The 26,761-nt window shown below is 43.4% G+C and overlaps 1 protein-coding gene across 1 annotated transcript in view; it reads left to right on the top strand.

Moving 5' to 3' along the window:
• Nucleotides 1-26,761, top strand: part of DOCK8 (dedicator of cytokinesis 8) — a 281,419-nt gene that overhangs the window by 194,446 nt on the left and 60,212 nt on the right. Inside the window, 9 exon segments of the mRNA XM_030193833.1 lie at nt 553-580; nt 583-707; nt 5,372-5,508; nt 9,338-9,507; nt 13,344-13,486; nt 14,394-14,576; nt 15,011-15,146; nt 17,725-17,812; nt 22,473-22,569. Of these exon segments, the coding sequence (XP_030049693.1) occupies nt 553-580; nt 583-707; nt 5,372-5,508; nt 9,338-9,507; nt 13,344-13,486; nt 14,394-14,576; nt 15,011-15,146; nt 17,725-17,812; nt 22,473-22,569 (1,107 nt within the window).

Genomic DNA, 26,761 nt, shown 5'->3' with positions numbered 1-26,761 from the left:
TTCTCCTGCATTACAGCTTTCCCTGGCAGTTTGATCCCTAGAGGGTGCACTGCTCTCCTAGCTGGGCTGCATGACCGGGGATGATGCCGGCTGAAAGAACCACTATCCCCTTTCCCTCGCACCAGCCCTCCGGCGTACTCTCAATATTTGATATACTGCCATGTCTAAGAAATAGATCATGGCGATGAAGAGGAAAAGGGAATGCAAACAATAATAGGAAGGTACCATCTACCACACACTAAGGCAAAACGAACAAGCATACATGTAACCCCATAACTCAGTGGGCATTCCCAGTCAAGTCATCAAAATTCTTTCTAAATAATATGTTTAAGTAAGACTTAAAACCATTGTACAACTGTATAAATTAGGAACATTCCAGAGAAATAATGATTTCTATCTACCTGCACTTTTGATTTGTCTCTTCTAATAATAACCCGATAATGCCTCCTTGTCATTCTGTATAGTAAACTAGTTGATCCTATTTGAAATGTTGGATGCAAAGTTGATTACTGAAGATATACACTTATTTCTTATGTTTTATCTTTTCTCTAGCTATCAACCAAACTGAATTCCTTTCCTACTTAATCTCTATGAGGCTGGAGCTCCTGAGAATTCTCTGCAGCCATGAGCATTACCTGAATCTGAATCTCTTCTTTGTGAACTCAGTGTCTGCACCAGCCTCTCCATGTCCTTCCTTATCATCTCAGGTATTTCAGACGGCCAGATACTAGCTTGAGCGTTACAGTTTGTCTTGTGGGCTGGTATAGCAGACTCTTTATGTAGGTTTTGGAACTCGTCCTTGCCTAATTATCTTATAAAATCATAAAGGGCAATTCTATTTCTGGGCATGTGCAGTTACATGTGCTTTGCACCTATAAGTGCACAGAAAAGCACCACTTATGCATGAATGTGCACTACGAACTATTCTAGTAGATAACACTGCAAGGGGGGGTGTTCATGTGGGTGGAGCATGGGAGGGGTGTGGGTGTATAAGTTACATGCTTTGCACAGCACAATTATAAGTGTCCATTTATGCCTGCCCTTAACCTGGCATAAATGGATGTGCCTAAATTTAGGCACGCATGTTCAGGTGTATACTAATATTTTATAATGGCATCTTGGCACCCAGATGGTATTTTGGAATTGGAGCTCAGCGCATGGCATTCGGGTGTCTAACTGGAGGCTCCAAGTTATTATAGAATTGTCCCATACTGTCCACCATCATGAGATCAATTCTGCAGGAAGAAAACAAGAGCAGCAGAGTGGTCATATGATCATCAAGGGGCAATTTTGAAAATTATACATACTCTGTAGTACTTTTTTCCTTTTCAAAATTGCCTGGGAAAAAAAGTATTGCAGAGATTTTCAACCGAAAAACAAAGTGCATCGCTATACACTATACAGCAACATTCCACATGCGGATGGCATAGCTGCATGTGGAAGACTCCTAAAAAAAATCCACACTGGACCATCAATACTCACCAGAAACTATTACAAAATTAATCAAATTCATTTTAACTCACAACTACTTCCGCTTTAACAATGATATCTATCTGCAAATAATGGGCACTGCGATGGGCACCAGGACAGCACCCCAATATGCCAACCTTTTTATGGCTGAGCTGGAAGAGACATTTCTGAATACACACCAGACCAAACCTCTAAAATACTACCGGTACATCGATGACATTTTTATGATTTGGACGGAGGGTGAAGAAACTCTGAAACAATTTTATTCTGCCTTCAATACATACATCCTACAATCAGATTCAAAATTGACTACTCCCCAGAAAAAGTCAATTTTTTGGACACCACGGTCTCAATCAGTGATGGCTGTATACAAACATCTATATACAAGAAACCCACAGACAGATGCAGCTACCTCCACAACTCTAGCTTCCATCCTTCACATACAAAAAGATCCATCATTACAGCCAAGCCACAAGATACCACCGTATCTGCTCTGACCCGAGGGACAGAGACAGACACCTTAAAAGCCTGACTGCATCCTTCAAACAGAAAGGCTACAACCCCAAAATAATCTCCAAGAATATTGCCTCCTCCCTCAAAACACCCAGGGAGAATCTGCTACAGTACAAGGAGAAAAAATCCACAGACAGAATCCCCCTTGTAGTGACATACAATCCAGAGCTGGAAAAACTGAGGAAAATCATAAGAGATCTACAACCTATACTCCAGGAGGATGAATTACTGAAAGAATATTTCCCATCCCCACTAGTACTGGCCTTCCGACAACCACCAACTTAAAACACAAGCTAATCAGAAGTAAACTTCCATCACAGACTGAAAAGGAACAGAAGGGCACACGTCCCTGTAATTTATCCAGTTGCAAACTATGCCAAAATATTTCATAGGACCCTACAGTTACCCACAAAGGAAAGATATTCAACATAAAGGGATCTTTCACTTGCTCATCTTCAATGTGGTATATATCAGTTCAGTGTAAAAAATGTAACGAAGGATGCTATATTGGAGAAACAGGCCAGATGCTTAAGACAAGATTCATTTACATAGACATCATATGAACAATACAGCCAGTAGGGCCCCCACCCCGTGGGACAGCACTTCACAGAACCAGGACACTGTACCAGTGATTTCACAGTGAGAATATTGAAAGGTAACTTTAAAACCATACAAGAACGTAGACCTTTGAGTCAGAATGATTGAATATTTAACACCCACAGAAAGGACTTAACAAGGACCTGGGTTCCTAGCCCATTATAAACCATAAAGCTGTAGGTCTCTGTTGATCACCCTCCCCTCACCTATCCACACCCATCCTGTTAGAATATCAATGATATGCTTTGATGTCCCCATGCATACTTCCTACCCACCCCCTCCTCCCACCCTGTCAGACTGTCATAGTAATGCTTGAATGTTTTCCACTTATATACACTGTCAGCTAGCACATTTGCTTATTTCCCATCTGATGAAGAAGGGCAACCTTCAAAAGCTAATCAAGAAATGTATTAAGTTATGTCCATAAAAAAGGTATCATCTTATTTTCTTTCCATGTTTATTTTGTTTGATTTCTATTGATAATGTTAATAAAAGCGAAACAGATTCAGGGACTAAAAACTAATTTGGTTATTGATGGGGAAAGTTTTACCACTACTGACCAAAACGATGGAAGGTCTAGTAGCACAACAACCTGACAACAATTCTCAATCTTTCACAAGTCTCAATGAGGTTTCAGACCTCAACACAGCACAGAGGTATAGTCATAACAAATCTGATAACTAAGTTCAGAAGTTTAATATGCCAAGGACAGAAAATCTTACTACTACTGTTCAATATGTCAAGTGCGTTCGACCTAGTAGACCACAAAATACTAATGGCCCTACTCAACAATATGGGAATCAGCGGAGCAGTGGCAAAATGGTTAAATGAATTCCTAAGGACCAGATCCTACATTGTAAAAATGAATAACCAGCTATCAACCTCTTGGACCTCAAAACAGTGGCGTAGCCACAGGTGGGCCTGTGTGGGCCGGGCCTCACCATTTAGGCCCAGGCCCACCCTATCAATTGCACATGTTTAGCAGTAGCTGGTGGGGATTCCAAGCTCCGCCAGCTGAAGACTTTCTCCTGGTGGTAATGAAAACGCTACTCTCCATGATACTGGCACCTGCACATGCTCAGTTTTCAGCGTAAACCTGCTACAGACTGCCAAGGTGGAAAGAAGTGTTTTCTCGCCAGCTGAGATATTTTTTTTGTGGTGGTGGGGGGGGGGGGGGGGGGGGGGGGGTAGGGAGAACACTTGGTGCCCAGGCCCACCCAAAATCTGTTGTCTGGCTACGCCCCTGCCTCAAAATGCAGGGTACCACAGGGCTCACCATTATCACCCCACACGGCAAAAATATGGAGCAAATGGGTTTTAACCCATTCATTTACGCAGATGATGTCACCATCTACATAGCTTTCAACAATAATATCACAGAAACACTAGACAAGGCCAAAAAAGGCCTGGACCTTATAGAAAATTGGGCCACAACCTTCAAACTCAAACTAAACAGAGACAAAACTAAATGCCTGGTTCTATCCAGCCCACGCAACCCCACATCATACCAAAAATTCACAATCAACCTATCAAACCTACCAAATTGAAACGCAACTAAAAATACGAGGAATAATTCTTGAAAAACATCTAGCTCTGGACAGTCAGGTATCAGATGTTACATCAAATTGCTTCAAAACACTACGGAAAATGAGAAGGATCAGAGACTATTTTCTAGACAATCATTCCGGCGAATAGTACAATCGATAATATTGTCAAAACTAGACTACTGTAATGCAGCATATGCAGGATGCAAAGAAAGCACACTAAAATCATTGCAAACTGTCCAAGGCAGATATTTAAAAAATCGAAATATGAGAGAGCAACCCCATTTCTTAAAATACTATACTGGTTACAAATCAAGGCAAGACTATTCTTCAAAATAAGGACCCTAATTTACAAAATACTTTTTGGAATGTCCCCAAAATATATGCTAGACCTGATCGCATTATCCCCAAGAAATGCAAGCCTAGAAAACCATAAGCTACCTACTTCTCCACATACCAAACTGCAGAAACAAAATCTACAAAACCTCTTTCTCATCCCTGAACAGGTCTTGAGATGGTAAGGGTAGTGAGCTCCTTGGATGTCAAACAGGTCAAAGAACTTGCCAGGGACTGATTACTCTGCTCATCGATGATGGATATACTTTAGCTGCACGTATCTTGGTACACGACTGCTCACTGTGGCCTTCTCCACACACTTGTGTACAGTTTGGAGTAACGCTCGGTGGTGATGCTTGCTCTACCTCCTTCTTCCTGCAGTGACGTGACTCTGGCGCTGGAGTTCCTGTAGATGTAGGCTTCCTCTTGTCAAGGTGTAAAGCACTGACATGCTGGTCACTACTGCAGTCTGCACACTTGATGGCTACTTTACAGTCCTTGGCCATATGTTTGGATGAAGAGCAACATTTGTAGCATATTCTGTACTTTTTTAACATATCTTTACGTTCTCTTAAGGGTTTCTCCCTAAAACCTCAACATTTCCTAAGGGAATGAGGTTAATATTCTTTAGAAAAATGGCTACACTAAAATTGGGTTTCAGTGCATGATTTTATTGTGTCTTGAGGAATAGGCCTCAAATTTGGAACGAATTTATGGAATGGAGCAGAAATTGTCATTATAGTGTAAAGAAAGTAGGAACTCATTTGTGACCTGTTTCAAGGGAAACCAGTGAAAAGTAAAACTTGTGTACACTGAAAAATACCAGGAGTCTTGCCCTAGCTAATGCCAAAACAACATAAATTAAGGCTCCTATTTTTAAACCATTCACTGTAGCCCCTTGTGCTTTTCAGAACTCCAGCTCCTCCAGCTTCCAGGATCAAAAGATCGCCAATATGTTTGACCTGAGCTCCGAGTACCGCCAGCAGCACTTCCTGACCGGGCTGCTCTTCACAGAACTTGCTGCAGCACTAGACACGGAGACAGAAGGGTATGTAACAGAGGGAACAGCCATTCAGTGGAGATCATTTCTTAAATATAACTGACTTTACAGATTTAGCACAGGCTGTGTTAAGAACAATAAATCTGCCTCTTCAGTGCTGTAGCCCCCACTGAGTGAGCCCAATTAAAAGCCCAGGGCCTCTTGCTGGGCAGGGATGACGGCTGCTGTGTGGTTTTATTCTAACAAAATTTGGGGTGGCAGAGACAGTAGAAATGGCGGCATCCTGGAAGGAGGTGAGTGCGGCACACACTGTACTCAGATCGAACAGTCTTGCTATCTCACCACCCTCCTTCCACTTGGCCCAGGAGGAGCAGTGGTACATCATCTCCTCCTGCTGCAGGGTTAAGTCTCATGATAAGAGGCTCATGGTTATGTGGCTCATATCACATACTTAATCCCAAGGCAGCAGGAGGTTATGTGTTTAAGCCAGAGCTTCCCAAACTGTGGGTCGAGACACCAAATGGGGTCACAAAACCCACATTTGGGTTCACGACCTGCGTGGGCTCTCCATAGGTGCATCATTATTCTACAGTTCCAGGGGGTCAAACAGTTTATCTGGCTGCTATAATGGGGTGACAGTCACAAAAAGATTGGCAAGCACTTTAAACACTTCTACTGCAGGGCCACGTGGAGGGGGGCTGAACAAAGAGGTTGGGAGACAGAGATGCAGCACTGCTAGAGATGTGCAATATGTGTCAAGGTTACTACTACACTCTTTATGCATGCCCCAGATATGCAAGATCATACTGCTTCACCTCAGATATTTCACCCACAATAGACATCGTTTTTTAAATACCTTTCTACGCACTCCACATGTACCCCATGCCATTCTTACCATGGCCTGACCTCTCATGCCCCCATTTCTGGATGACCTAATGGTTAGTGCAGTGGGTTGCGGTCTTGGGGAACCGGGTTCGATTCCCACTGCTGCCTGACAGTCGGCAGTGGGCTGAGATCCTGGAGAACCAGGTTCAATTCCCTCTGCAGATCCATGTGACCCTGGACAAGTCACGTAGCTCTCTATTGCCCCAGGGTACAATATATAACTTAGATTGCGAGCACATTAGGGACAGTGCCAGTACCCATAAAGAAATTGTAAACCACTTAGTCGCCTCAGGGATCACTTGCAGTATATCAAGTGCTGAAAATAAATAAATAATGAAGAGATAGCATTTTTAAAGAAAAATACAATGAAAAGGGAAACAATGGAACTTATGATAAGCAAAAATGTTAAATGTAATATGAACCAATGAGGTTGACTGAAAAGTGGAATTATATTATTCAAATAAATTTGGGAGCCCTCTTTCCCCTTGACTCACCCCTCTTGGCAACTCTCTCGCTCTCTCCTCTCTCTCTCCCCTCTACCCGGCACACTCTGCCCTCTTTTTCCCTTCCCCCTCTTTGCATACACTCTCTCCCCTCTCTACCACTCCCCAGGCAGTGGCATAGCTGGGGGGGGGGGGCGCCAGGGGAGCGGGCCGCTCCCCAAACGGAGTTCCACCGGCGCCTAGTTTTTTTTCAACGGGTTGCATTGAAAACGCACGCTGGCGCCGGGGAAGGTCCACTCTCGCGCAGCTTTCGGTCCCCCCCATGCCTTCACCTGGCTCTGCTTCTGTCCCCAGGTGCTGCCTCTCTCATGCCTCTCCCCTCCCAGTCATTCTCTTTTCCTCCTGCCTCTCCCCCCCCCCCACCCCCCCGCTCCACTTCCAGCACATTCTATCTGCCTTTTCATCCCCCTTCTAGCACTTTTTCACTCCCTCCTGGCACACTTACACTGTGATCCTTCTCCCTTTTCCTCTTCCCCAGGCACACTCCCTTTCCTTTCTAGAAGTGGAGGAGTATCCTAGTGGAGCCAGGGAACTCCAGTTCAAATCACACTGCTGCTGCTATCTTTGATGTCAGACTAGTCTCTTAACCCTTCGTAGCCTCAGGTATACAAGATTGTATACACTGTGAGCACAGGGAAAAATACCTAGTGTAACTCACCCTGAACTACTACTGAAACAGTATGAGCTAAATCTAAATAAACTTAGTTGCCTCTGTACTCATCCCCTCCCCAGCCTCATCTATCTATGCATCTCATTCCCTCACCAGGAGGGGCAAAAGGACCATATTTAGGGCTATGTGGGTTTTGGCCAATATTCAGTTCCGGCACCTGTATAGCTAACTTTCCAAATTTAGGAGAGCTTTTGAGCTGTCCTAAATTCACCCTCTTAGCTATGTGGGTGCTGGCACTGAATATTGCCGGCACCTGCATAGCTAGTAGCTCCACTCCCTGTACCGCCCCTGACCTGTCTACTTTGGACATGGCTGGTCAGAGCCAATATTCAGCGCTACTGCCTGGTTAAGTGCCACTGAATACCAGTGGTTGGGTGGCCCCAAGCGATTTATGTGGGTAGGAGCCTCTCTCACCTGCTTAAGTGGAGGAGTGGCCTAGTGGTTAGGGTGGTGGACTTTGGTCCTGAGGAACTGAGTTCGATTCCCGGCACAGGCAGCTCCTTGTGACTCTGGACAAGTCACTTAACCCTCCATTGTCCCATGTAAGCCGCTTTGAGCCTGCCATGAGTGGGAAAGTGCGGGGTACAAATGTAACAAAAAAAAAAAAAAAAAAGTCACTTTGAATATCGGGTAATATAAGTATAGGTCATATGTTGGAGACATGCGAACATAAGAATAGCCATACTGGGTCAGACTAATGGTCCATCTAACCCAGTATCCTGCTTCCAACAGTGGCCAATCCAGGTCACAAGTACCTGGCAGAAACCCAAATAGTTGCAGCATTCCGTATAGAACCCCAAAGAATAGCAAGATTCTGGAATCCTAAATCTGAAATAGTAGCAACATTCCATGCTACCAATCCCAGGGCAAGCAGTGACTTCCCCCATGTCTATCTCAATAGCAGACTAAAACAGACATGCTCATGCCCCTGCCATTCTCTGCCCATAAATACAGCCCCCCCCCCCCCCCCGTGTAGTTATGTGTTATAGCACTTAGGTGCAACTGGTGCACTTATGTGTGTAACTGCCAATTTTGCTGCCTATGGAGCCCTTTTCTAAAATGCATTGAGATTTGGAGTTGACGTGGCTTAACATGGGATTTTCTCACGTGTTAAGTGCAAATCTAACCTTGGGCACATCCCAATTTTTAAAGTTCGGGTAGAGCACTAATGGTGCCATTAGCACACGGTACTTGAAGTTACAGCAGAGCATTTATTGCCTCCTGTTTAGGAGGTGCTAAGTCAGGGGTCTCCAACCTTGGACCTCACCAGATCAGGTTTTTGGGATTTCCATTATGAATATGCGTAAGATCTCTTTGCATACAATGGAGGCAGTGTATGTAAATAGATTAATTGGGGAAATCCTGAAAACTTGACTGGATTGCAGCTCTCAAGGACCAACGTTGGACACCCCTGTGCTGTGCTTCCATGTTAACTCTGCATTAACCAGTTAGCGTTCTTTAAGTATAACACACTAGCTGGATAACATCTTGCCCAGGCCATGCAGCCTCCTAGAAAAATTCTTTAAAAATCGCAGACACAAGACATTGCCGCAAAATGCCTTAACACTGTCTCGCTGGACCCTGTTAGCTCACAACAAAAGCACATTAAAGGCTTAATGCCCTTCAGCAAAAGGGCCCATATGATGCACATAAGTGGAGCGTAAGTATTTGTGCCAAGTTCTAGAATTGCCCTTCATGTGTTTCTCAGTAACGCAGAAACTAATGCATGTTGTTGGTTCATCATAGGCCTTTTCTTGTAGACTCCAAATGGAAGAGAAACTTAGTTGTGCAATGCTCTATGTGTGTTTGTTTTGGACAGAATCAGTAAAGTACAAAGAAAAGCTATCGGAGCCATACACACCCTGCTGAGTTCCCATGACTTGGATCAACGCTGCTGGAAATCAGAGCTGAAGACCAAAATTGCTGCCCTCTACCTGCCTCTGGTCGGTATAATTCTGGACGCGCTTCCACAGCTCCATGACTTCACAGGTAAATACTGCACGCCTGCTGCTGTTTCTTTCATTTCTTCTTTCTATGGCATCCTAAGAGTCCCCAGAGACATAGGAGCTGGCTCTGTGGGTGCTTTAGCACCCCCAATATTGAGAAAATTTCTTGTATGTGTCCAGGGAAGGGTTATTTCCATTGTGCTTAGCACCCCCAATAATTTTGAAAAGTTGGCGCCTGTGCCCAGAGAGGTCTGGTGTTCAGAGCAACCAAAATATTGCCTGGTTCTTAAATATAGCCAAATGTAATCTTTTTGTGATCATCCTCATAGCTGTACACGGGATGATTTTAAAGACAGGTTACAGAACACTAACAGCAGATCTGCAATTTCATATTTTATTTATTAATTCATTCTTGTATCCCACAATTATCCAAAAACAAGTTTTGGTTCAATGTGGCTTACAATTGACAGTCAAGGGAAATTACATTGGTGTATTACAGTTACAAGTAGCCTAGTCCTTCAGTAACACGTATAATTAATCATAGAATTTCTTGAAAAGGTATGTCTTTAGTTATTTTCTGAACTATTTTTAATAATTTCAGTACCCTAGGGTGTATACCGTCCAGCCGGTAATTGGGAAACAAAACGGGAGCTGGGAAGACTTCTACGGTCTACTTCCTGATCGTGACTGAATAGATAGGGATGGACTGGAGTGTAAATTTTAAGGGGCTTTGACGTTAGCTTCAGAACTTAGTACAAGAACAGTACCGGGCACACTTCTAAGGTCTGTTCCCTGAGAAAGGCAAGGACAAATCAAACGCGGGTATATGTATAAAGTATCACATACCATGTAAAATGAGTTTATCTTGTTGGGCAGACTTGATGGACCATACAGGTCTTTATCTGCTGTCATTTACTATGTTACTATATTTATTACTCTTTGTCGATTTAGCATAGTATATCTTCCAGATTCACCGAGATTTCTTTTAGTTCCTTTGCATCGTCATGCTTAAAAACAATCTCTGGTACAGGTACATCTTCCTCAATAAGACCAAGGCAAAGAATTAATTCAGTCTCTGTGCGCTATGGCCCTGAGTGCCTCTTTTACTCCTTGATATACCTGAAAAAAAGTTATTCCCTTGAGTTTTTGCTTCCAAGGCAAGTTTCTCTTTGTATTCTCTTTTGGCCTTCTTTATTAATGTTTTGCATCTAACTTGTCAGTTCTTGTTTTCTTCATTCAGATCTTTTTTCCATATTCTGAAAGATGTTCTTTTGGCTATAAGAGCCTCTATTATTTCTCCTTTTAACCATGTTGGCTGTCATTTACTCTTCTTTCCATCTTTATTAATACATGGAACACATCTGATCTGGGCTTCCAAAATGATATTTATAAACAACGTCCATGCCTGATTTAAAGTCCTAACCTTTGTAGCTGAGCCGTTCAGCTTTTTTTTAAATCATTTTCCTCATTTTATCTTAGTTACCCTTTTGAAAATTAAATGCTGCTTCAGTAGATTTCCTTAGTGATTGCACTCCAGTTATTAAGTCAAATTTGATCATGTTATGATCACTGTTTCCTAACGGACCCAGCATCGTTACCTCTTGTACTAAGTCCTGCATTCTACTAAGGACTAGATCTAAAATAGTGCCCCCTCTTGTCTGTTCCTGGACCAGTTGCTCCAAGAAGCAATCATTTATTACGTCTAGGAATTGTAACTCCCTACCACTGCCTGATGTGGCATTTAACCAGCCTGTATTGGGGTAATTGAAATCACTACAATTATATACCAGGTATTTGAAGGTGTATCTTGTAAGTTTCAATGAAGAGTTGGTGGAGAAAAAAAGACTTCAGTATACACGGAGATACCTCAATTTGAAAGACACACCTTTCTGAGTAAAGAGGACTCCTCATTAATCATAAGTCTTCAAAAAAAACTTCACATACAATTTCATATTTTATGTTACTTTATTTATTCATGAAACAACTACATAACCACCTCTCCACAATACCTATGGGGTGAGGCTCAATTTTATAGTGAAAGCATATAACCCGATATTACTTATCTTGGATGACAAATTATTCTCCTTATCCAATATCCTCTTCACAATAATGATGATCAGTTCTCCCACCAACTCTTCATCGAAACTTTCAAGCTACATCTTCAAATACCTGGTATATAATTGTAGAATTATTGCCATAATATTGATATTGAATTCTACAGATTCCAAAATATTGTTGAGGGTAATTGAAATCACCCATTATTATACTGTTACCAAATTTGGTGCTAATTAGTTAAGCACAAACTTTCCTTAGTTGGGATTCTGTAAATTGCATGCACAAAATTCATCATGTGCAACTGCAGTGAGGGGTGTGGATGTAGGGGGAGGGGAACATGGGCAGGTCAGGGGCATGCTTAGCATATGTGCACAGGTTATAGAATACTGTCAGTTACAAGCCTAACTGCCTACATTTAGTCACGAGCATTTACACCAGCTGTTGTGCTAGCATATTGCTCGTGCTTAAAGTTAGGTGTGTAAATGTGGATTCGTATGCAATTGCTATTATAGAATTCCACAGCACGCATCATCCCAGCGCCTTACTTAAGGTGAACGGTAAGGAATTACCCCATACTGTTCACACATGCACTTTGAGCTAAGTTTATAAAAGGCATTACCATGTTGCTACATGGTACCATGAAGTAATTCACATTATTTACCACAGGTCCCATTGTATAAAAGGAGGCCTATTTACTAATAACGCATGTAATGTGGTAATGTGAACAAGGGTGAGAGCCCAGACAAGACAAGAGCCACACAGTGGTTGCTGCCCACAGACCCCCCCATCCCCTGGGCCTACCTTAGATTTGCTGGTAGTGTAATGGTGTATCTAGAGCAGGAATGATCCCTAGTCACTCCTGCTCACACTGACTTTGTTGGCAAAATGGCTGCCACAACATTTAGCAAGAAGTCTCATGAGGCCCGTGTGACTTATGAGTGGGTGGATGGATGGGGGAAGACACTTGGGGGTGGGGTCTGTTTAGGTTTCACATGTTTTGGCCCCCTTCTATCAGATAGTGGCTGTATATTGCTGCTATGCAAATATGCCTTGATATTTAGCCCATGTCAATCAGTGCTTTTTTTTTTTTTTTTTTGAATGCTATCTGCCATTAGCTTTTTATACATGGATATTCAGTGCTGGTATCCGGATACTGACTAGTGCTGAAAATCTGGGTATAAGTTGGCTGGCGCTACTTTGTGGGACCCAACAATATTCAGACTGTTACCCAGATAGATAACCGCATAAAGTTAGGAAGGTTAGTGGACTGAATATCACTGCCAACTGGGTACATCCTGGCTTTATCCAAGCTCTTCCCAGAGATCACCCCATAATTACTTGGATAATGCCAAGGTAGTCTGACTGTATTTTCAGTGGCATTATCAAGACAATGCTATTGAAAATCCTGGTATGGACAAGGATTGGGACTTCTCCAGATAGGATCCATTCATACCCATATAAGCCCCACTGAATATTGACCCCATGATTTTCATTCCTGCCCTTGCACCATCCCACACTTGACTCATACTATCCATATAAATTTTGAAAATACACAGGTAACTTCTAGCAGCTGGTATTTGTATAAATCCTTTGGAAAATTGATCCACAGTTGTTGTTTTGGAAGACCTATTTAGGAATTCCCTTGCTCGATCAATCTAGTTCTAATAACACAGTGTTATCTCTTATAACTCCGTGAGATGTGGTCAGAAAATAGTCCCTGATTCTTGTTGGTATAATCTGTTTTAAAACACTTTTAAGTACGCAGATTTACAGTTTGCCTTGAAATGCTCCATGACTCACACAAGATGGCATTTTAAACTCCAGTTCCAGATTCTCGGAGTGGGAAGGGTCGGACTGTGGAGGAGGAGCTGGAGTCTCCGAGCACTATTAGTCAGAATGTTGCCCTGGCCATAGCAGGAAATCAGTTTGGCCTCCTGAAGCCTGCTGGCACGACACTCTCCTCACTGGTATGTCACTCTTTAACAGTATATATTCCGCTCACTAGCATTTCTTATTCCATGGTTGAGGCCTTTGTGTATGAAGCCCATAGAGTTGAATGCATTTCTGAGGCCAGTCTTCAAGCTTAGGTTGACTCTGGCAGAATATTCATATAACCTATTGCATCCAGGCTATCTTTTAATATATTTTTATTCTCAGAGTTTACTGGTATACCAGAGGTATCAAGTGAGAGAGGAAAGCATAATTTCATCACTTCCGTTACATATGTATGTGTCTGTAGGTGTTATCTGATACAGATATCTTCCTGCTACTTTGCACGTCAAGTTCAATTAGCAATAACCAATACTGTAGCTGTAGCCTCAGAGATTCATTCCCAATTGTCTGGGGTTTCCTCATTTTGTTAGTCCTCTCTCCCATCCTATCTAGCCCAGGCAGTGCTTGAAGAGGGGCCATGGACCACTGTTCTCCCTTGATCCTGGTACTTGTGCACCCTAAGTCTGGTCAGTAGATATCACTGTTGTGTAAGAGCTCTGACCCACTCCCACCTTCCCCCCCCCCCCCCCCCCCAGGTAATTGAACATATTTTCTATCTATCTATCTATCTATCTATCTATCTATCTATCTATCTATCTATCTATCTGTCTATCTAATCTATCTAATGTCTGTTCATTAGCAGCTCAAGATGTGTTATATTCAGATATACTATGTATTTCCCTGTCCCTGGAGGGCTTAGTCTAATTTTGTACCTAAAGCAATGGAGGGTTGATTTCCCCAAGATTAAAGCCTCCCCAGCCCCAGCTGACCCAAAGAGCTGAAACCCATGGTAAATACTGAAAGGAAGCAAAACATTGTGCTCAGTTGTGGTGTGTAGGGTGCGTGTTTACAGTAATTCATGCTTATGCCTTGGCTGTGCAGCCCTACAAACAGTACAGCATGCTGACTCCGGACACGACCCGCAGCTTGCTGATCTGTCTGCTGTGGATCCTAAAGAACGCTGACCAGAGTCTCATTCAGAAGTGGTTGACAGACCTGCCCCCACTTCAGCTCAGCAGGATACTGGACCTTCTTTACATCTGTGTCTCCTGTTTTGAGTACAAGGTAAGATGTGTGACATAGCAGCTCTGCTCTCTTCTTTACATAATTTCCTTCTTGGTTCAAGTTGTGTGTTTTGTTTTTTTTTCAATTATTTGCTACAGCTACATTATACCTGCAATCTTGTAAGGTGCTTATTCATTATAACCCTATAGGGTTGTCACAAAACAACCTTGGGCTCTGACTGACCATGCTCTCTCTCTGTGGGGGAGGGAGGAACACAACAAAGGTGAACAAATAGCTTTGAAATATCCTACATGTAAATCACTATCAAAAATGAATATTAAAGTGTTTAAAGACAGCAGTTGTCGAAGAAATGTGTTGTCATGATTATATCTGACATCTTTTCCTTCCTTTATACATTTTTAAAAAGGCAAAATTGTTTTATGAAGTGGGGGACAGTTGATAAATCCAATCTCTTGTTTTCTTATTCTGCCTAGGGAAAGCAGTCCTCAGATAAAGTCAGCACACTGGTCCTGCAGAAATCGAGAGATGTGAAGGCTCGTTTAGAAGAAGCTCTGCTGAGAGGTGAAGGAGCCCGCGGGGAGATGATGAGGCGCTGCAAGACTCCGGCAGGTACACCCATTCATTGGCTTGTCTGAATGAACATAGGAACATAAAAGCTGCTATACTTGGACAGACCGAAGGTCCATCAAGCCCAGTATCCTGTTTCCAACAGAGGCCAATCCAGGTCACAAGTACCTGGCAAGACCATACATTGCTGGGAAGTGGTTGACTCCAAGATGTCTATAAAAGCAGCATTGAAAGAAGAAGAATGGAAGATCCCAAACAAAACCAACTCACCAGATGGCCAAGGATATTCAAAAGTTTATTCTTCAATCTTAAAAACAGGATGTGTTGGTCTGGCCATTATTAAGGTTTCTCATAAAACATCAGCACAATCGCGTTTAATTTTCATTTGTTCACTAGAGCACAGCATTCCATTCTTCCTTTTCTTTATTTAACATTTACTTTCATTTTCATTATAGGATTTTCGCCATATTTTATTTGCGTGGTCTACAGATATTCTGTCATCAATGCATTTTTGCCTTCATTTCTCACAGTCCATCTTTTTCTCTGTTTTGCATTTCACATTTTCTATAGTTTAACAACAGCAGTATTTTAAATATTTTTACAGTTCTCACTTATATATCTTGACAGTTTCTCTTTCATATCATTTTTATTCTTATGCTTTTACATATTCACACACTCAGATCTGATATTTTCTCTCATTTCCCTTTAGTCACTGGTATCTTTAGTGATTAATTCACTTTTTCATTGAGTAAAAGTGGCTCAACATTAATGCACAGTTGTATTTTTATATTTTTAACTCTTTTATATTTAGTTTTAATAGTATTTATCTATTATATTATCATTCTGTTTATTTATATTATTCTCACCTGTCTATTATGAGGACCCCTGAAGAAGGCTCTATAGCCAAAATACGGTCCGTGTTGGATCATTTGTACCAGCACATCCTGTTTTTAAGAGTGAAGAATAAACTTTTTAATATCCTTGGTCATCTTGCGACTTGTTTTTGTTTGGGATCTTCCATTCTTCTTCATTCATCTGTTTTCCATTGTGGAAGTGTTGGTCTCCTTTCCCTGGAAATAAAAGCAGTAATAACAACATAAAGAACAGCCTTTCTATTCTCATTCATATATGCTCAGTAGCATCCAGTATGTGACCTGTGGATCCCATTTTACATAGAATGGAGTTGCAGAATTGAGACATCCAAGTCAGGACGTTCTCATCTCTGATAGTATTGTAGGAAAGTATTTGCCAGCACAAAGCTTTTTCTAAAGTACCTTCAAGAATGCATATGCTATGTGTTGATATATGCAGTGGAAGTATCCATTTTACCAAGATACACATTGAAAAAATTAATTGCACGGACCCAGGGCAATGGTGACACTTCCACATGTGGTTGCCCCATTTTACAAACCTACATGTGTAAGTTCTGCCAGTTAAGTTATGAGAACACAATTTTAACTTGATTTAGTCTCTTAATCCCTCATGGAAATCCCTGGCTGAAACAAGCACTTCAGTAAAATGTATGCAAACCTTTGAGCTGCTATAAAACTGTAAATGTTTCCCCATGCACATGTATTCCCTTTGTGATACATGAAACACCCGTGTAGATTGTAGTCCTACCTAGACTACACCCCCTTGAAATCTCTGTGGTGTAGATCTCCATGTGCAAATAACGGCTTCCTTACTAGTCCATACCAGTGGGTTATATCCCCTGACTAATTTCCAGTAACATCATTGGTAGAACAGCAGATGTAGCCTAGAGCTAGTTAGTATTTCTCTATCTCCAGCATATGATGCAGGTTGGACTGGTGCAGCTGCTTTTTTGTTTTGTGGAGGTTGGACTCCTACAGACCCAAGCCATAGCTGATGTGATGGTGGTTGAGTCCTGGGGGTTGTTGGTCTCCTGGGGTTGGTCTATAGGCCATTACCCAGTGGAGCTTGGGTGTTTCACCTTTGCCTATGGGCTGGTGTCTTCTGGCTGCTGGCACAGACTCTGTAGGGCCCTTGGAGTCCCCCCCCCCCTCCCCATTGCATCTCCTTTAAAAAAAATAAATTAGCTTTTTCTGGCTTGGCTGCAGGCAGTTAGCTGGCAGAAGCATAAAGTTAGTTAAAGGAAAAAAACAGTATGGAATGTCTATGGGAAATGGAGGATGTTAGCGATGGGCCTTCTACATTGATTCCCACTGATTCTGATTATTCCTGATGGTTTGGGACATTCAACCCAAGTAATTCTTTTCCTCCATTATTTGCCTGTATGTTCCTGTAGGGTATGGGAGGGAGGGGTTGGGGGGATTAGTTTAAATGTTAGCAAATTAGTTGTGTAGCTTGGCTATAATAAGATAATGTTATATGATACTATTCTTGTTGCTTGGATGTTATGTTTTTTTTCTGTGTAAGACCCGAACCTGGATTTTGGGCCAGTTTTGGTGCCGAAACTGAAATTCACCTGTGTAAAAATGTAATCTGATTATTGCCCTCCTCCCTTCCCAGGTTTGCAGGGGAAATTGGGTGGGGTTAGGTTGGAAGAGGGACAGCACACACAGATATCTCTGTGTCAGTGAAGAACTTTTATAACATGCCGAGCTGATTATAATGAAGTGCTCTTTTGTCTAATTATTAGGGAATGATCGGTTCCCCGGGCTCAGTGAGAATCTGAGGTGGCGGAAAGAGCAGACACAGTGGCGTCAAGCCAATGAGCGACTGGATAAGTGAGTGCACCTGAATGTTTTTAGAACCGTAAGAAAGCCCCTCTCCTGCATTTTTCAGGAGACTGTCATCTTATTTCTGTTTGCTTCGTAAGCTATGTGGTCTGGGTGATGCATGACTATCTCATATGTGCATGTGATGCCTGTCACCGTTGTGTCAAGGATCTCCAGGATCAGGGTCACGCGAGTGAAATAAAGGCCACGTGTGGAACTCCATAAAGTTACAGTTCTAATATATTTCTCATTTGTAAAGTAAGATTTGATTAGTGACAGTGCGGGGATAATTCTCTATAGATCACTTAAAGTTAGGCGTTGGGATGATTTCAGCTAAGCGTAAATTCTATAATGGCAATTGGGTGTGTAATTGTCATTATAAAATAGTAGCATAAGAACAAAGCTATGCACTGTAAACACTTCCCCCGCCGCTTGGCTGTGCTTCGACTTTCCCAGTCCTAGGCCCAACTCCACACCAGGTTTACTAGGTAACTCTGGATGCTTAGCAGTTCAAACAATATCAAACCAGTCAGAAATTTCCTGCTCAAAAGCCTCCCTGGAGTCACTGGGGGGAGAGTGTAGGATGTTCCTGGGTGGGAAGGAAGCCCAGCCCAAGGGATATGTTGAAATAAACTGCAGGGAGAAAGTGGGTTTGTTTTTTGATTGACAAGGGAGGTGGTGCTGCAGGTAATAAAGGCTCTGACTTGTGGGGGAAAGTGGTCTTTGGTTGCCTGTACCCCCGCCAGGACCCTTGAAGGAGAGTGGGATCCTTTAAGTGGCTAAATAAACAGGCTGAATTGAGGAGTAGTTGAAGGTGTGAGAGATTAGGGGTGGGTAAGGGGAACCCAACCTGAAAGCAGGAAACAGGACAGGGGAAACCTGGATGCAGCTCAAGAAGTGCATTGCTGGAAGAAAGACAGCTTAAAGGGTCTGTATTGGAGGAAAGTGGATTGTGGTCATGGAAATTCAGGAGCAGCCTTGGAGTACTACGAGCCCCTGGGATGTGTAAAGGACAGGAGGGGTTTGTAAATGTGTAAATACTGAAAATTGCAAAGAAAATCAAATTTAAAAAAGGGTTGAGGTTGTAATGCACAGTCTTGACAGGACAAGTTCTAATGTACAGATGGAGTTATAACATTGATTTGCCTGCCGGTTGCAGAAAGTTCAGTAAAGTTGAGTTGCATCAAATAAAATACTTAGAAGTGCTGTCTTTGAAGCAAAAGTAAGGATGCTTGCTCCCTGGACTGGTAAGACTTTACAAAGAAGCCCCACTTAAATTTTCTCAATCCCCAGATCTGTATTCTGGACCATTAACCCACTCCCCAGCTAGAGTTGGAAGGACCATGTTGAATGGCAGGTGAGGAGAGAGTGAGAGTGTGGTGTATAGAGAGACATATCCCTGTGACCCCGGTCAAGAGGTTGAAACTGAGCTAGAGGCAGTGTTATGGCAAGACCTGGATTACATATGGCAGTAGCAATCTTAAACTCTGACATGAACATTCTGCCCTCATAATGAATCTGTACAGATACCTGACATGTTGGGGAGGAGGTAGCCTAGCGATTAGAGCAGTTGAGCTGACATTCAGGGGTGGTAGGTTCAAATCCCATCAATGGTACCCATCACCCTAAGCTGTTTACCTCACCTTACATTACTGCTGCTACAAAATTAGCACACAAACAGTGCTTTTATTGTGCTGGGGTTACAGCTGACTGATGCAACCAATAAACTGCTTGCATTTTACCCTTACCTTCCTAGGGAAGGAGCCTTGCACATTGTAAGAGTCAGTGAGCCTATGCCATGCCCTCCATTAAAGCCTCTCCCCCCCCCCCTTCCTGGCCATCATGAGCCTGGCAAGCAGGAGTATGTCTGCCTCAGAAACGTTTGACTACCTTCTGCCCATAGCCATTTTTCTTCCTATCTTCACACACATGACATCATGATGCATTACGCACTGATGTCAGCACTGAAATTTTCATACAGAACGAATTGGCACAGAATGATCAGCGTGGAAATTAGACATGATGCTGCAGTTGGGCGTGGATATTTATGACAGCTCCCTTTATTGAATTCTGTCATAAATATCCACACCCCTAGTTGGCTGCACGTCCATTTATTTGGGTGCCACTGGTGCCACTTACTAAATTTAGTCTCAATTGTGCATCCCTCCTATGCTCATGCAGACTCTACCAATGTGTACACGCCATCACACTTATGTGCTATGTTATGATAAATACTTTGGCAGCTTAGGTATTTGAAGTTATTCAAATGCAGGACCCTTAATATTTTTTGTCACTATGGGGTCCTTTTACTAAGAGACAAAACAAAAAGCACCAAGGGCCTTCAAAAAACCTTAATGAAGAAAAGACCATTAGGTCTTTTTAAGCTCTGTGAAGATTGTTTCTGATCTTGGAGCTCTTTGAGGCCATTTTCCTTTAAACATAATCATTTTTCAGTTTGTGGATTTTTCTGGACATTTTTTGGATTGTTTGTGATTCCCCACCACCTTTATTTTTTAGTGGATACCACTCAGTAATCCCCATATAATGGGGGATTACACATATATCGATCAATTTTGTGTTAAGGGGACCACACGACATTGCAGTATATTGCTTCTAAACATTGTATTGTTTTCACAATACTGCCGCATGTTGTCAGCTATTTCTTGCGACCCCTGACACAGGCGCTGGGCGCAGGGCCGTGCCTAGGGTCTCTGGCGCCCCCTTGCAGACTATCAGTTGGCGCCCCCCCCCCCCCCCCCCCCGCAGACTATCAGTTGGCGGCGGCGCCCCCCCCCCCCCCCCCCCCCCCATGAAAATGATCGCTCACCACTTGCCACACTGACAGGAATTGTCAGCAATATTCTTAGAAACAGATTGCTATACATTGCAAAATAAGATAGCAGATGTAAATTCTCAAAGTGGACATATTCCAAACAATAAAATGATTTTTTTCTACCTTTGTTGTCTGGTGACTTTCTTTTTCTGATCATGCTGGCCCAGTATCTGATTCTGCTGCTATCTGTCCTCTTAACTCCGTTTCCAGGGCTTCCTTTCCATTTATTTCTTTCCTTTCCTCCTTTCTTCTTCATTTCTGGTCCTCAGCTTCTGCCTATTTTCTTCATCCATGTGCAGTTTTTCTCCTCTCTTCCTTTTCCCTCATTTCATCTCCTTCATCTTTCTTCCCTCCTCTCTATGTCCAGCAATTTCTCCTCTCTCCCTGAGCCCTGCCCTCCCAATCCATGCCCATCTATGCTCCTCTGTCCCCTGCCCCCTCCATTCATCCTTTTCCAGCAATTCCCCTCTCTCCCTGAGCCCTGCCCTCCCAATCCATGCCCATCCATGCTACTCTGTCCCCTGCCCCTCCATTCATTCTTTTCCAGCAATTCCCCTCTCTCCCTGAGCCCTGCCCTCCCAATCCATGCCCATCCATGCTCCTCTGTCCCCTGCCCCCTCCATTCATCCCTTTCCAGCAATTCCCCTCTCTCCCTGAGCCCTGCCCTCCCAATCCATGCCCATCCATGCTCCTCTGTCCCCTGCCCCCTCCATTCATCCTTTTCCAGCAATTTCCCTCTCTCCCTTCCATGACCGGCCCCCCTCGCATCCATGCTCTCGTCTCTCCCCTGCCCACCCGCTCCCATTGTTCAATTCAACTGCCCGCCCTCTTCTCTCCCCCCAACATCCCTTTTCTTTTTTTTTCTTTTTAAATTTACCTCTGTAGCGGTTCCGGCAGCGTCAGTGAAGGAGGCGGCGCTCCCGACGTCGCTAGCCTTCCCTTCGCTATGTTCCGCCTTCTTCTGACGTCATTTTCTTGACGTCAGAAGAAGGCGGAACACAGCGAAGGGAAGGCTAGCGACGTCGGGAGCGCCACCTCCTTCACTGACGCGCTGCCGGAACCGCTACGGAGGTACTTTTAAAAAGGAAAAAAAAAGAAAAGGGATGTTGGGGGGAGGGCGAGCGAGGTGAGCATGGTGCGGCGGCGCCCCCCAGAGGGAAGCGCCCCCCTGCTATGCTTACCTCGCTTACCGTGTTGGCACGGCCCTGGCTGGGCGCCGAAACACAAACCATGTCGGGTCCATTTAAGTATTGCATCCTCAATATTTACAATTAAAGACTTTATCCCCTTTTTTTTGAAGGCCCTTGGTGCTTTTTGTTTTGTCTCTTGGCTTTTTTTGTGCTTCGCTCCCTCTCTCTGTTATACCGTCCTTTTACTAAGAAACAGGAGGGCTAACTCACTGGTAGCTTGTGCCAAATCGACACTACTGCCAGGCTAGCGTGTGTGCCCAGCAGTAATTCTGAGTTTGGCGTACACCAAATCCCACAGTAGAAAATCATTTTCTATTTTCTACCACGGTGGGGGGGGGGGGGGTGTTCCTGGTGGTAATCAGCAGATCAGCAGTTGGTGCTCGCTGCATGGTTATTGTGTGGGTAACGCATGAGCCCTTACCACTAAGTCAATGGGTAGCAGTTAGCGCTCAGGCCGTAAATAGACGCACGCTAGTTTTAATTTCAGCGCACTTCCATTTCCTGGCCCATTAAAAAAAAAAAGCCACACTACCACAGGCCACTTTTACTGTGGCTTAGTAAAAGGACCCCTATGTCTTTCTCTTGTATGTTAGCATAGCTACAGTGTTTTCATTAATTCATTTTGTTTGGTTGGTTTTTTTTATAGGACTAAAGCAGAAATTGATCAGGAGACTTTGATGAGTGGAAATTTGGCTACTGAGGCAAATGTCATCATTCTTGATGCATTAGAAATGATTGTTCAGGTTAGTAGCTAAAGGTACAGTATACATCTTTGCAGTGTATCCCAAAAGACGCATACTTGTAGGTGTCTTCAGAGGAGAAGTTTGGGTGGAACATGGTCAGAGTCATGAAGTACTTGCATAGGTTACCGATGTGCATACTTCAGCAGCGTACGCTCAGCATGTGTAAATGTATATGCACTTTATCACCAAGAGGGCAGTCCAGCTAAACCTATACAATATCATCAAAACTTATCTACTACAATTTACGTTGCAGTGGATATTTTTTGATGATATTGTATAAACATATATGTATTTATTATAGCCATCAATTGGAGGAGTGGCCTAGTGGTTAGAGTGGTGGACTTTGGTCCTGGGGAACTGGGTTCGATTCCCACTGCAGGCACAGGCAGCTCCTTGTGACTCTGGGCAAGTCACTTAACCCTCCATTGCCCCAGGTACAAATAAGTACCTAAGCTGCATTGTGCCTGCCATGAGTGGGAAAGCGTGGGGTACAAATAAAAAAAAAATTAATATAGGCAGTTATATGACCTCCCAACCTAGGTGACCTGTTATAAAATTACCAGTATAGGAACAAACCAAAAGATCCCAGAAGAAACCAGATCGCCACCGATCAAAAGGTTCAAGACAGCTAAAACCCAACTTGGTTCTCACTGAACAGGTTATGCATTCTTGTACACATACAGTTTTGCTTAATACTTTTTAAGAGTTTTTAAATATTAACATCTATAATTGCATATGAGAAGTATTGAATCTTTGATATGTAATAACATGTACAGATGGTAGTAGTAGTATTATGTTCATATTAGGGTTTATGCACTGAAGTTTAGCACAGGCTATGTATGCTAAATTGGTCTGGCAAAATGTTAGTATGCAAATACTCATTTTCTCCTCCACGTGAGTAAAAGTACATGAGGTGCAACTTAGCTTTAGCATATAGTACATGGCATGCTCTCTTATCTGTGCTGTTTAGCACATGGTTGCTAAGGCCTAACAGTTATCACCTGCCTTGGAACCAGATGTTTTCTTTTTAATTCATACAGGGGTTCTTTTACTAAGGTGCACTAAATGATAAGAAGCCCATTATATTCCCATAGGCATTTTATCATTTACTGCACACTAATCATTGATGCACCTTAGTAAAAGGACCCCACAGTATTTAAGTGGCTCAGTTACTGGATGCATTATGGGTTCAATTTGGTAGCAATGTGGATGCTACTGCAAAAGGAACTATTGGAAGTGTGGAGAAGAGAGTATGAGAGACAGGGTACAGTAAAGGAGAGGAAGGCACAGAGGAGGAAGCAAGAGAATTGAGAGAGACAGAGCTGGAGGAGAAAGGGGACAATGTGGCCACAGATCTTGTGGACTTTTCATTGATAACCTTTAGGATATCTTGCTATTGAGGTTTAATATGTTCTGTAGTTTCAGTGGGAAGCCATTTTGTGCATCAGTGCTAGCGTGAGTTGTAGGAATTCAAAGATGCGTGGGATAAACATAAAGGAATCCTGTTCAGAAGGAATGGATCCTCAGAAGCTTAGCCGAGATTGGGTGGCACAGCTGGTGGTGGGAGGCGGGGCTAGTGCTGGGCAGACTTCTACGGTCTGTGCCCTGAAAATGGCAGAAACAAATTAAGGTCAGGTATACACAAAAAGTAGCACATATGAGTTTATCTTGTTGGGCAGACTGGATGGACAGTGCAGGTCTTTTTCTTCCGTCATCTACTATGTTATTATCCAGCTCATTTTCGAAAGTGATCGCTGGCCGACATAAATCGGGAGATGGCCGGCAATCTCCTGAACCCGGCCAAATCGGTATAATCGAAAGCCGATTTTGGCCGGGTTCAACTGCTTTCCGTTGCGGAGCCATATGGAATTCCTGTTTTATACGGGGAAAATGCTTTTAATAAAATTTTGTGCACTAGACCACCAGGTGTGGTCTGGAGGTCCAGTGACCACCAGGTGTGGGCTGCAGGTCCAATGACCTCCAGTCCTCTCTTCTTTTGGGGGTGGTGTTAGGGGGCTAGAGATCCCTTGGACCTCCTGCCCCCCCCCTTGTTGGTGTCCAGGGGGTAGGGGCTTGGGGAGCACTAGGCCAACAGGGCGTTGCCTTTGAGGTGGGGCTGGGAGTCCACCGGACCTCTAGCCCCTTGGAATGTTTGATAGGTCCAGAGCCTGGACCTGTCAAACAAGTTCTGGAGAATTGTGCCTGAGCACATGCCCAGGCACAATCCTCCTGCGCTTTTCCCCGATGATCAACACTAATAACGCACCTAAATTTGCATGTTATTAGCGTTGATTATCGGGGAGTTAGTTCCCCACACTGTTTTGGCGTTATTTTTATGGTGCTGTTTCGGAACAGCACAGGGAATTGATCATCAAGTCCCCAGTTATTACTAAGTCTCATTGCATAAAATGGGACCTGTGCTAAAATAGCATGAGTTAAGAGTCAAATAACGCATCCTAACAGTAGTCCACATTGATAACTTCTTCCCTTGATCTGCTAACTGAATAACTATCCGGATGAACTTAGGACAGACTTTTTGCTGTCCTAACTTTGTTCGGTTAGCTTTCGTAATATAGGGCTGAACATCGCTGATATCCAGAGAGTGCCAGCAGTCAGTGCTGGTGTTGCGAAATGCCTAGCCACCCACCTGGGGTTACCCCGCAGCAACTTAGAGGCTCTTTCCCCAGCACAGCTCAGGTACACCTGCACCTGTTGCTTGTGCTCTACACTAGCACTCACCTCCCACTGACTGGTTCACAACCACCTCCGGGCGAGTCTCCTGCTCTCGAATTATCCACAGCAATTTCTAGGTTACTGGAGACACATTCCCAGTGGTCCCACAGTTCCCAGAAATCACTCACAGACCCAATACACAAACCACCAGGATTCTTTATCAGTCCAGACAGGCAGAGTCAAAAGACTGAAAATGTTTATTGTCAGAACTTGAACAGTGTACAAAAAAAAATCTGCAATCACCAAACAATAACAGGTAACTGAAATATGGATCAATTATAACACTAACTAAACATTTGTTTACTTTCTAAAAAGTACCCGGGAAGATCAGGACATATAACTGTTCACAGAGCCTCAGCAAAGTGATCTGGCTCTCTTTTCTCCCTGGCTAAGACTGAACTCAAAACCAGTAACTGCTAATTAGCTTCCAACTCCAGACCAATCAGAGCCTAGAACACAACATTTAAAAAATATACTGCATCTCTGTAACAGCTTTACAGCAAAGAAACACCACCTGCTGGCCAAATAGGAGAAATACACTTCAGGACATATTTAAGGCAGGAAAATATCCATTACATTTTACAGGCTTAAAACACACTGTTTCATCATAGCTGGTCACTAAATATCTAGATGTAAATCAGCTGCAGCCGCCAGCATTTAAAAAAAATGTTTATTGCCTGACTTAATATAACAGGACACTGTGAGAAGTCCAAAAAAGCACTGAATATATAAAGGCAAAATGGGCACTGTAGGGCTATTTCCCGGTGAGCCTCACTCTGCTGGTCTCAGCCTGTGTATACAACTAGGTCAAGATGGAGTCTGTGAACTAAGACCCTGCACTTCAGTGACCAAGCAGATTCAACTTTCTGTTTGTGGCAGAGCTCTGCTTGTGGTAAATAACTGGCAGGTCTGGAAAAAACTCAAGGATATGCAGTGGGCTACCTGACCCTTGCACCTCCCTGATGAGCTACAGGGGGTAAGGCCATGGTGCCAGCGAGTCTGATGAGAGACAGGAATGCATACCACAATGTAACAACTGGAAGATCAAAAAGGTTTTTCTTGCTCAGGGAAGGAGCTGGACAAGATCCCGATTGGTTGCTGTCTGGTCACCTGGGAATCAGGGGCCAGAGAGCGGGCACCAAAAAAAGGACAGAAGAAAAAGGACAGACGAGAGAGAGAAGAAAGAAAAGAAGAAAGGGAGAATTTGACTAGTTCTACTGGAAGAAGGGTAGCTGGCAAGAAGACCAGCGAGACCTGAAGTGGTCCACAACCTTGTGAACTGGCCATCTGAAGAAAGTACCTGTTGGTTCAGCTCTACCGGCCAGAGAGACTGTAATCCTGCATGCTGCAGAGAGCCTGTGCTGTTTCCTAAGACAGGGACTCGCTGTGGAAAACAGCTGGCGTCTAAAGGGAAAAACCTGTGTCCACTTCATCTGAGAGACCACCTAGAGTCAGCTCG

The sequence above is a fragment of the Microcaecilia unicolor genome, chromosome 2 (assembly GCF_901765095.1).
Source record: "Microcaecilia unicolor chromosome 2, aMicUni1.1, whole genome shotgun sequence".
Classification (NCBI taxonomy): Eukaryota; Metazoa; Chordata; class Amphibia; order Gymnophiona; family Siphonopidae; genus Microcaecilia; species Microcaecilia unicolor.
This window is presented reverse-complemented; position numbering and strand designations above follow the sequence as displayed.